The 12,261-nt window shown below is 41.2% G+C and overlaps 1 protein-coding gene across 13 annotated transcripts in view; it reads right to left on the bottom strand.

The window, feature by feature from the left end:
* Positions 1 to 1,782: 1,782 nt before the first annotated feature.
* The window catches only part of HPS5 (HPS5 biogenesis of lysosomal organelles complex 2 subunit 2), a 42,368-nt gene continuing 31,889 nt past the window's right edge, over positions 1,783 to 12,261 (bottom strand). For 7 of the 13 annotated variants that reach the window (XM_074372272.1, XM_074372271.1, XM_074372269.1 and 4 more), the window contains 2 exons: positions 10,170 to 10,440; positions 1,783 to 8,737 (listed from right to left, as the gene is read on the bottom strand). In XM_074372272.1, coding sequence (XP_074228373.1) covers positions 8,677 to 8,737; positions 10,170 to 10,440 — 332 coding nt within the window. In that variant the 3' untranslated portion in view covers positions 1,783 to 8,676. Of the gene's footprint in view, positions 8,738 to 10,169; positions 10,441 to 12,261 lie in introns of those variants that run through there. The other 6 variants (XM_074372276.1, XM_074372278.1, XR_012509667.1 and 3 more) reach the window with 5 other exon arrangements.

The raw sequence follows: 12,261 nt of genomic DNA, 5'->3' as shown, positions 1-12,261 counted from the left end.
TTTTGGTACACCTCCTTGGAGCACTCTTCTCGTTGCTAGATGGGGTGCTGCCTGCTTCATGAATTACTGAATAAAGCCAATTAGATCTTCAAATTTACTCTGTTGAATTTTGTTTTTTAACAGAGGTAAAGAAACTTCCCTTAAGACTGTTGCAATTATCTAGGCAAGAAGTAATGAAAGTGTGGGCTTGCGGAAATAAAAAATGGAAAAATAAATGACTAACGGAAAACACCACTAATGTAGAATTGAGGGGACTTGAGACAGGAAGGGGCACGGCACAGACATTCAAGGAATAGCACAGCAATTAACACCAAGGCCTAATTCAACCCCCTGTAGGCCTTGAGGCTCAAGATGGTGGGAACTTTGACTTACAGCAGAACTTGAGCTTCATTATACATCCATTGTAATATATTAGTATGGTGAATAACATGCCTACAGGCACCATGACAGTCCCAAGGCTAGCCACAAAAGGTCAAAGAGTGCCAGTGGCCAACTTCCTGGGAATCCCAGCCCCTTCCCCAAGGTAGTTAGACTGGTCCTTCCGCTTATTAGCATATGAAGCTACCCAGCCCAAAAACCTGAGAGCACCTTGCTCTTTCCCTCTCCCTCTTCCAGAGATGGCCCACATTTTATGGAGTGTGTGCCTAATTTTACTGTAATCTGAGCACCCAACCCCCACACTTCATGGCCTTTTTCTTGCCTTTTAATGTATCTCTAAATAAATCTACCTTTATTCAATTGTGGCTTGCTCTTGAATTCTTTCCAGCACAAAGCCAAGGGCCCACACTTGGTGTGGCACGTCCCAGGGGCTCAACGGAAGCCTGGGACATGGCCCTCATGCTCCACATCCATTTTTCCTGCATCAGATTTACCTAGTAACTGGAAGCAAGGTTTGAAGAAGGGGGAAGACGCAAGGATGATAACAAAGTTTTGAGCCCTGACCAGGGCAGTGACAAATTAATACACACAAGGAAATTATTAATTTCACTTTTCATCTTCCCACTGGGACCCTTCTGGGTACCAAAGCCTTTCTGTGTCTTCTTTCTTATTTGCAGGATAAAGACTTCAGCCTTCTAGACTTTCCTGAATACCAAAGAGCAGATTCAAACAGTTACTAATCAGGGAAGTGAGGGAATGCAGAAACAAAGGAGAAGCAATCAAGACACAACAGTGCAGCACTTAAAGAAGGATCCTGGTTCCTCCTCAAGTAATATACAAAACCTTATCTTTGAGTTCTTCCAAAGGAACTAAGGCCCCCACTCACGGGCTAGATGGCAACTTCAGGCTGAGCACAAGATTCGTGGAGCACCACACTGTTACCTCATCACCAACCAGTCAGAAGAAAGTCACACATCCTGTAGCCCTTACCCCAAATTTTGCCTATAAAAACTTCTCCCTGAAAACCACTGGGGAGTTGGAGGTTTTTGTGCATGCATCACCTCTTCTCCTTATTTGGCCCTGCATAAACCTTTCTCTGCTCCAAACTCTGCCATCTTGGTTTCTTTGGCCTTGAAAGAGGATTAATAAAATGGCCACATTTAGGCTAACAGATTGCTTATTCTTATGCTTGCCCTTAAAATGGTCAACTGACTTGACTGACCGGTTACTAGTCACAGTTCCAGGCCCATTGTTCAAACTAAAGCTATTATTCTCACTGTTTTCTACTTTATTCCAGTAATCAAAAGCTGTAATCATGCTTGGTCTTGTTGCAGAAAAATGTGTTACAGCTCAGTTGTGACAGCAACCTGGATCCGGGTGAGAGACCAAGCAGCACTCGGAGAGTTGGAGAACTCAGGTTTATTACACCATACCAGCAGGCCCAGAGGAGTTAACACTTCAAGCTCTGGATCCCGTCTGTAGGTTTACACAGGCCTTTTATAGGCTGCCAGTTTTACACTTAGCAACATCATATGCAAATAAAGTACAACAGAAGTTGACCAACCAGGAACAAGCTTTGTAGAAATAGACCAATCAGGAGTGAGCTCCATGCAAATGAAGTACTACAAATGGACCAATCAGAAATTAGGGAAGTGGACCAGTCAGAAGTGAGAGTAATAACCAATCAGAAGTGAGCTCAGGGAACCAATACAATTCTGGATGTAAGTTAGCCACTTTAGAAACAAAAAGTGAGATAGAGCCTCTGGGCCAGGGAACCGGACGGTGCTAAGAGGAGAGCAGCGGCCCTGCCTAGGGGTCCTGCTGGTCTTTTTATGGGGCTTTCCGCCTCAGTCTCTGAGTCGATCTCCAGGGAGAAGGTCACAGAATTTAACCTTACAAAGTAGGCTAAATACCAAGAAGACCAAGCCTTGAGTGCTTACGAGATAGAGATCAAAAAAGTGACAACCACTGGCCTCTATAGAACTGGTCGCCTGGAGCCATCATGACGCCATTCTAAGTCTTCTGATGAGAAGAGGATTCTGTTGATTGTTATCAATGCTTTATTGTTTGAGCTACGGCTAGACAACCACCCCATCCCATCCCCAAGGTGGGTTCACAGTTTTGAAGGCACAATCCTGCTGTGAGCCCCCTTTGCCCAGAGAAGCAATAAAGCTGCCTCTTCCCTTCTAAGCTCCAAGACCCGGTCTCTGAGTTATTTGGCTGGTATTTTGGCAACAGCCTCACTATCAGGCATGCGAAGTTGTTTGCAATAATACCACTCACTCTGATTCAGGTAAACCAATTTACACGGGTCTGATCACTACCAGATGAAATGATATTCCAAATCTTTCAAATAACAGCTAACATTTATTAAGTAGACATTATGCCACAGGCACTATGCTCTGCATTTTAGTCTCATTTAATGATCACAACAGGGTAGTTTGAATCTCACTCTGTGCACTGTGTGAATCACTTTCATTATTTAATTTAAGCCTCAAACTACCCTAATCAAGTGTTATTAGCCCCAGTATACCCTAGGCAAGTGCTATTAGCCCTATTATGAGAAAACTGAAACTTGGAGAAACAAAGTAACTTCTCTATAAAGTTGTTTGTACAAATGCAGATATTCAAAGCCAGAAAGTCTGCCTCAGAACCCAAGCTCTTGGCCACTATGCTACCCTTGTACTCCTGGTAAACACAGGTCATGTCTGGAAGGAAAAGTAAAAATGAGGCAACCAGGAATCAGTCTGCCAGCATTTTTAGGCAAGTGAAAGATCACAAGTTGTACTTGAAAATTCTGCCTAATAACCAAGTAGACTGTTTCAAATTTTAATGTCTAGCCGAATGAGTTTTTGTTGTTTTTTTTTTTTTTAATGCTAGAAAATTCTCTGTACCCTCTTGGAAAATGAGGATTGCTGTGACGTGCCCTAGAAAAATCTGCAGGGAAATGATTGCACAACTGTGCCAGGCTGTCTCCTCCTGCTGCGATCTCCTCTGGGCCCTCTTCTGGACAGTCACTGTGTAATGGCAAAAGCTGACTGTGAAAGGAGAGCTCTCCCTCATTCCCTTAGTACACACTCACATTCAACATACTCTAGTAACAGCCATGATCCAGCTGATCCTATTGGGAAGGTGTGCTATTGTGATTTGTAAGAAAATGTATTTGGTCTTCATCCTCTTTCCTGGCATAGAGGTCCTAAAATCCTTGGAATTTCCAAAGGGAGGAGAGTGAGAAAGCTGTCATTTGTTACATTAATGAGATGAGTTTTGGACTGTACCTAAGGATAGGAGCTGGTTGCCCGTGGAGCCAACCATGTGCTTTGAGGGTTGGAATTTTCCGACCTTGGCCACTGGTGATTAAACTCAACCTCCAGCCCATCTCCCCTCTCAATCCTGCCACTGCTTTATCTAGAGCTTCCAGGTGTTGCCCACGTGGAGATTCAGTGAGAGTGGCATTGGAAGAGGGCATGGAAGCTCCTTGCCCTTCCATCCAGCTGTTCCTGAATGACATCCTTTGAGGATAAACTGATAACCTAGTAAGTAACACGTTTCTCTGAGTTCTGTGAGCCACACTACCAAATTAACTGAACCCAAGGGAGCAGTCACAGGAACCTGTGATTCATAGCCCGTCAGTCAGAAGCATAGTCATACCTCAAGAGATAATTGTGAGTTTGGTCCCAGACCATAGCAATAAAGCAAGCCACATGAATTTTTTGGTTTCCCAGCACATGTAAAATTTAGTTTACACTATACTATAATCGATTAAGCATGCAAAAGCATTATATCTTTAAAAAACAATGTATATATCTTACTTTAAAAATACTTTAATGCTAAGACATGCTAACCATCATCTGAGACTTCAGTGAGTTATAATCTTTTTGCTGGTGGAGGGTCTTGCCTCCATATCGATGGTTGCTCACCGATCAGGGTGTTGTTTGCTGAAGCTGGAGTGGCTGTGGCAATTTCTTAAAGTAAGACCGCACAGAAGTCTGCCACATCAATTGATTCTTCCTTTCATAAATGGTTTCTCTGTAGCATGCAATGCTATTTCATAGCATTTTACTCACAGTAGAACTTCTTTCAAAATTGGAGTCAATTTTCTCTCAACAATGTCACTGCTTTATCAACTAAGTTTTTGTAATATTCTAAATCCTTTGCTGTCATTTCAACAGTCTTCACCAAGAGTAGATTCCATCTCAAGAAACCACTTTCTTTGCTCATTCATAAGAAGCAACTCCTCACCTGTTAAAGTTTCATTGTGAGATTGCAGCAATTGAGTCACATCTTCAAGCCCCACTTCTTATTATAGTTCTCTTGTTATTTCCACCACATCTGCAGTTACTTCCTCCACTGAAGTCTTGAACTCCTCAAAGCCACCCATTAGAGCTTTCAAACTCCTGTTGTTAATACGTTAGCCTCTCCCCATGAATTGTGAATGTTCTTAATGGCATCTAGAATGGTGCATCCTTTCCAGGTTTCCAATTTACTTTGCCCAAATCCATCAGAGGAATCATTATCTATGGCATTTACAGCCTTACAACATGTATTTCTTAAGCAGTAAGATTGAAAGTTGAAATTACTCCTTGATCCATGGGCTGCAGAATGGGTATTGTATGAGTAGACATAAAAACACGAATCTTGTACATGTCCATCAGAGCTCTTGTGTGACCAAATGCATTGTCAATGAGCAGTAATATTTTGAAAGGAATCTTTTTTTTCTGAGCAGTAGGGCTCAACAGTGAGCTTAAAATGTTCATTAAACTGTGATGCTGTAAACACTGGTACTGTCATCCACGCTGTCATCCCCTTTACAGAGCACAGGCAGAGCAGATTTAGCACAATTCTTAAGGACCCATAGATTCTGCAATGATAAATAAGCATTGGCTTCAACTTAAAGTCACCACCTGCATTAGCCCCTAACAGGAGAGGCAGCCTGTCCTTGGAAGCTTTGGAGTCAGGTATTGACTTCTCCTCTCTAGCTATTAAGTACTGCATGGCATCCTTTCCCAATATGAGGCTGTTTTGTCTACACTGAAAACCTGTTGTTCTGTGTAGCTACCTTTAGGAATTATCTCAGATCTTCTGGATAACTCACTGCAGCGTCTACACCAGCACCTGCTGCTTCACCTAGCACTTTGATGTTATGGAGACAGCTTCTTTCCTTAAACTTCATGAGCCAACCTATGCTAGCTACAGACTTTTCTTCTGCAGCTTCCTCACCTCTCTCACCCGTCACAGAATCAAAGAGAGGTAGCGCTTTCAACATACCTTCCTCACTAAGCTTAATCATTTCCAGCTTTTGATTCAAAGTGAGAGATGTGAAACTCTTCCTTTCACTTGAACACTTAGAGGTCACCATAGGGTTATTAACTGGCCTAATCCCAATATTGTTGTGTCTCCCAGAGAGAGGGAGAGAGACGGGGGAACAACAGAGTCAGTGCTGCAGTCAGAACACATACATTTCTTAATTAAGGTTGCCATTTTACATGCGTGCAGTGGTGCCACAAAATAATTACAGCGTAACACTGAAGATCACTGATCACAGATTACCATAATACAATAATGAAAAAGTCTGAAATATTACATAATTACAAAAATCTGACACAATGACAGGAAGTGAGGAAATCCTATTGGAAAAACTGTGCCAGTAAGTAGATTTACTCAACACAGGGTTGTCACAAACCTTCAATTTGTGGATGGAAAAAAAAAAAAAAAAAACCAATGTCTGCAAAGTGCAATAAAGCAGAGTGCAATAAAAAAGAGGTGTGTCTCAAAACATTTTCCAACATAAGCCACAGCAATATTTTCCTAGATCAGTCTCCCAAAGCAAAAGAAAAAAAGCAAGACTAAATAATGGGACCCAAACAAATACAAGCTTTTGCACAGCAAAGGAAACCATCAACAAAACAAGAGACAATCTATGGAATGGGAGAAAATATTTGCAAATAATGTGACTGAAAGGGCTTAATTTCCAAAATATACAAACAGCTCATACAACTCAATATCAAAAAACCAAATATTCCAATCAAAAAGTGGACAGAATAATAAGTACATTAAAAAATGCTCAATATTGCTAATTATCAGAGAAATGGAAATCAAAACTACAATGAAGTATCACCTCATTGTATGAGGCTATTCAGAATGGCCATCACTAAAAAGTCTACAAACCATAAATGCTGGAGAGGGTGTAGAGAAAGGGGAACCCTCCTACATTGCTGGCAGGAATGTAGTTTGGTACAGCCACTATGGCGAACAGTACGGAGATTCCTCAAAAAACTAAAAATAGATTTACTCTACAATCCAGCAATCCCACTCCTGGGTATATATTCACAGGAAAGGCTAACTTGAAAAGATACATGCACCCCAATGTTCACAGGAGCACTATTTACAATAGCCAAGACATGGAAGCAACCTAAATGTCCATCAACAGATGATTGGATAAAGAAGTTGTGGTATATATATACAATGGAATACTACTTGGCCATAAAAAATAAAATAATGCCATTTGCAACAACATGGGTGGACCTGGAGATCATCATCCTAAGTGAAGTAAGCCAGAAAGAGAAAGAAAACTGCCATATAATATCACTTATATGTGGAATCTAAAAAAATTACCCATAAAGAAAATTACACAAATGAACTTTTTTACAAAACAGAAACAGACTCACAGACCTCACAGACACAGAAAACAAACTTACTGCTACCAAAGGGAAAATGCATGGGGAGGGATAAATTAGGAGTTCGGAATTAACAGATACACACTGCTGTGTATAAAATAGATAAACAACAAGGACTTACTGTAAAGCATAGGGAACTATATTCAATATCCTGTAATAACCAATGATGGAGAAGACTCTAAAAAAGAATATATATATATACATGAATCACTTTGCTGTATACCTGAAATTAATACAACATTGTAAACCAACCATACTTCATTAAAAAAATATTTTTTTTTAAAAGAGGTATGCCTGTATAGTTAACCACCTGGACTTGTGACCGGCATCTGAAGTGGCAGCAATCTTGTGTGGCTGACCCCTGACCCTGCAGAATGTGCTGCTCTCTCTGAGTAGGTAATGAAACGAGAACTGCAGGACACCCAGCTAGTACTGGAGAATTGCTTGAGGAGGGAAACACCACACATACCCCACCACACGCTGGTGACCAAAATGATTAGGCTTTCTACACTTTTCAAAATTCTAAGAAGCTTGGTGAAGCCTCCCTCCTCTGGCAATCTCTTCAGTTAATCTGGTTTCATCATATCCAAATGTCATGTGGAAGTATGACAGCAATTTGTGCCTACGGTTATGCATTATAAATGAAAAAAAGAAGAGAATCATTCAATGTATCCAATACTTTGCTTACTCCACACTGAGGTTTACCCCACAACTTCCTGCAAATTGTCCATAATAAATCTCATGTCTATATTCTATTCAAATAAAAATTTTAATCAGATTTTACATTTAGTATTAATATAACATGTCGTTTGAGTATAAGGAGCCTGAGGAGTGCAATCTAGTACTTGGCTTAAAGAATACGAGCACGTGTTGCAGTCTTTATCAGCACTCAGCCTTCCTCTATTATGGCTTTTAAAAAACAATTTTTAAAAGTGCATGATTCCTTTGGGCGACTCTTTTTAGGAAAAAAATATAGTAAAACATTTCTAGTAATCAATTAGTTACATATAGATTCAGGTTTAAAAATGTCAAATACTAGAAAAAAAACAGGTTTTAAATTAGCTCAGTTTAAATATGGGGCCATTTCATTTAAAATATCTAATTTGAATCTTCATTGTTTCACTTATTTTATGTGTTAATTCCACTATACCAGGTCTTTTTCCAGTAATTTCTCAATAGTCCCAGACAAGATAAAAAAGGAATTCAATTTCTGTCAATTACACTTATGTCTGCATGCAACCAGGATGAGAAACTTCTGCTCCCTATATGGCAATCACAAAAGGAAAAGAATTCCCCCAGCCAACTAGCAAGGAAAAATAATGCTGTTGTTCAGAATAAGCATGGCACAGCTGGGAACATTCACATTCTGACTCCTTCCAGAGCACTTCATTTCGGCAAAAAAGCACTGATTCCTTTTCAAATTGAACTTTGACTGGAAAACACTGAGGTCACAATTAGAGCCACAAACGCAGACATTAAAGACACACACAAAAGTGCTCCCAATAAGGTTGCAGGGATCTCAGGTGGGGCCTTTCCTTCAATAGCAAATGATTTCAGAAGGTTGAGGAGCACGATTCAGTTTTTCTCAAAATGCCGAGACACCCTGCTGAATCTTCCTCCACTAGGCCTGCTGAGACCAGAGAAACCGATCACATTTTTCAAGCATGCTTTGTATCAAGGCTCTGAAAACCAAAGAAAAGAAACAAGCAAATTTAGTTTTCAATGTTCATTCTTTTCAGAAAACTTAAAAACCCACAAAAAAGTAGAGGATTCAAAACATTGCCTGACTGCATCAAAAGACACAACGAACAGAGTGAAAAGGCATCCTATGAAACAGCATCCTGTCCTACAAAACGGGAGAAAAATACCTGCAAGTCATATGTCTGAGGGGTTAATTCCCCGAATATATAAAGAACTCATACAATAACAACAAATAATATGATTTTTAAATGGGAAAGACTTAAATAGGTACTTCTTCAAAGATGACATTCAAATGGCCAATAATCTTATGAAAAGATGTTCAACATCACTAATTATTAGGGAAATGCAAATAAAAAATACAATGAGATATTATCTCATGCCTATTAGGAGAGCTACTAGCCAAAAAACCAGAAAATAAGTAGTGTTGGTGGGATGCAGAAGAACTGGAACTCTTGAGCACTGTGGGTGGGAATACAAACTGGTGCAGCCTCTGTGGAAAACAGCAGTATGGTGGTTCCTCAAAATATTAAAAATAGAACAACCACCTGATCCAGGAGTTCCACTCCTTGGTACATACCCAAAAGAACTAAAAGCAAGGTCTAAAGAAATATTTGTACACCCATATTCATAGCAGCGTTACTCAGAAGAGCCAAGAGGTGGCAGCAACACAAGTGTCTATTGAAAGATGAATGGATAAATAAAATGTGGAGCATACATATAATGAAGTTATTACTCAGCCTTAAAAAGGAAGGACATCTGGCACATGCTGGAACATGAATGAACCTTGAGGACATTATGCTAAATGAAACCAGCCAGTCGCAGAAAGACAACAACTGTATGCTTCCACTTATGTGAGACACTTAAGAGTAGTCAAAATCAGACAGAAAGAGAATGGTGGTTGCCAGGGGCTGGGTGGAGGAAGAAATGAGGAATTCTTGTTTAATGTGTATACAGAGGTTCAGTTTTGTGAGATGGAAGAGTCCCGGAAATTGGCTGCAGAATGATACGGATATACTCAACACCACGGAACCTAACGCTTAAAAATCGCTGACGATAAATTTTATGTTATCTGTGTTTCACCTAATTAAAACCAAAAATGAAACCAAAATAGCCCTGAGACAATTAGGTATGTGGTACCAATTAATGTTCTTAAAGAAATGAGTACACATCAGATTTGGGTATTCACATTAACCCAAACAGTGTCTTGATCATGATTATGAACAAAAGATTACTTTAGCCTCTTCCCTTAATCACCTGAATCAACAGATGAATCTCCACTCCCTCATCTGTCAGTGAGGAGTTTGGACTGGACAACCTCTACAGTCCCACCCAGCTCTGAAAGTCTGTGCCATTTCTACATCCCCGAAGCACCCAGGGACAGGGCATGACAGGGGCATGACAGACTGACATTACCTCTGCCTTTTCTCAGCAATCCTCAAAATATCGCAGGTCCTGGTAAACCTCTCTGACAGCTCAAGGGTCAAACCACATTCCTGCAATAGTGACCAGGCCCGATCTGGGCCCATAGCCTTAGCTAACAGGAGTGCTACATTCTCCACATTGACAGGGGAAGGCCCATCACTGAAGTTCCCGTTTGGTGGCTTCTGGGGGGCTGGCTTTGTGCTCTTGTTCTGTACGAGGTGTAGAAGCAGCTTCCATTCCTCCACAGTCTCTGGGCTCCAACCTGCTCGAACACACAGAAATAGTGTTGGCTCTGACCACTCTTAGCACTCTGTCTGCATGTACGAGATGGTCAAAACCGTTTGTGAGAATGTTGTAGCACGGAGGCACTGAGTACGAATGAGAAGCAAAACAGACACGATAATCCCTGTACTCTCATGGAGCTTACGGTCTAAAGGAAAGAGAACTTAGACAAACACATAAATAAATCTATACTTAGAAACGGTGCTAAGTGCTATAAAGGAAAAGACCAAGGAATCATTAGAGAGACTGGCAGGGTTTTTTGTTTTTTGGCTTTTTTTTTTGAGGATCATAGAAGAGCTCTATGAGGAAGTGACATTTAAGCAGAGAGGTGAAAGATGAGACAAGCTTAGCGAGCATGTGCACGTGGTCCACATGTGCACAAATTTGGGGGGAGGAATCAGGAATGCAGGGTGAAGGAGCCTGCACGTCTGACAAAGGAAACATGGAAGATAACTTGACACAGGAAAGAACCTGGTGAGTTCAAAGACCTCAAAAAGGGCCTACAATACACAAAGGCAATAGTGAGGAGTGAGAATGAGATGGTAAGGCCAGGCCAAAAGGGAACAGCTTAAGAATATGGATTTTATTTTGAGTCCAGTGTAAGGAGTTTCAAGGAGGAGAGTCACATAATCCAATTTTTTGTTTAAAAAAACCATCCTGGGAGTCAGCAACACTGTAGAGTGAATAGCGACCTTTGTCTCTCCCCGTCAATCTACAACCAGTAAAATATCCACAATGCAACAAAGGTGACAGGACACTGGAGAATTTTCCACACATCTGTACATTTAAAGGTGGGTAGATTGGAAACACAGAGGAAGCAGCGCCTGCAATCTTAGCCCTCTAGCACCAGAGAGCCCGGTAGTAGCAGGGGAGGCAGTACACATGACCACAGCCTCCCGGCCACAGTGGCACCTACCGTGACAGATAACTGGGCAGCAGTGGCAGTGGAGCTTGGGACTCCATATCCCCAGCCTCTGAGGCGCCCATGACTCCAGCCCCCCGACACTACCCCCTCACCAGCAGCTTCAGGGCCCATGAATCTTACAACACTGGACACAGCAGAGGTACGTGCACAATCCTGACTACCTCCCAACTCTCCCCCGTAAAGGCGGCAGAACCTGCTACTCAGGGGATCCTGGACATGAGGGAGGAGCCCACCATCCTGGTGCACCAGGCAGCAATGCCTGCAACAATGGCAGAAGCAAGGCATCAATGACCCTGGAGGTACAGGTGATAACAAGGACACTACACCACACCACAGACAGAGAAGGCGGAAGGCTGAGAATGCAGACTCAAATATAACCAGAGGCTGCTCAGGTAAGAGAAACCAAAAACCTGTGCTATAGCGCCACCTACTGGAAAATAAAAGAAAGGCCTCTAATTTCTAACCTGCTGAATCATTAGAATCAAGCAGAAAGGTGCTCACTACTTTAAATGTGTCAGCAGAGAACAACTCATCAAGCACTATGAAGAACCACAGTAACACTGGACCACAAAAGGAAAATGAGAAATCCCCAGAAACCAAACTTAAAGTCGCAGAATATTGCAATCTAACTGATAGAGAATTCAAAATACCTGTCATGAAGAAAGTCAAAGAGCTACAAGAAAACTCAAAAAGATACTTCAAAACTGAGGAATAAAATTAATGAACAGGGGAATACTTTAAAAAGAGATTAAAACCCTAAAGAAGAACCAACTTCTGGAAATGAAAAACTCAACAAATGAGATGACGAATGTACTGAAAACATTGAAAATTATCAAGCGGACCACACAGAAGGGAGAAATAGTGATCTTGAAGATA

Source organism: Camelus bactrianus, chromosome 10 (genome assembly GCF_048773025.1).
Source record: "Camelus bactrianus isolate YW-2024 breed Bactrian camel chromosome 10, ASM4877302v1, whole genome shotgun sequence".
NCBI classification, from domain to species: domain Eukaryota; kingdom Metazoa; phylum Chordata; class Mammalia; order Artiodactyla; family Camelidae; genus Camelus; species Camelus bactrianus.
The sequence above is the reverse complement of the archived record's forward strand: the minus strand, read 5'-3'. Positions and strand labels throughout refer to the sequence as shown.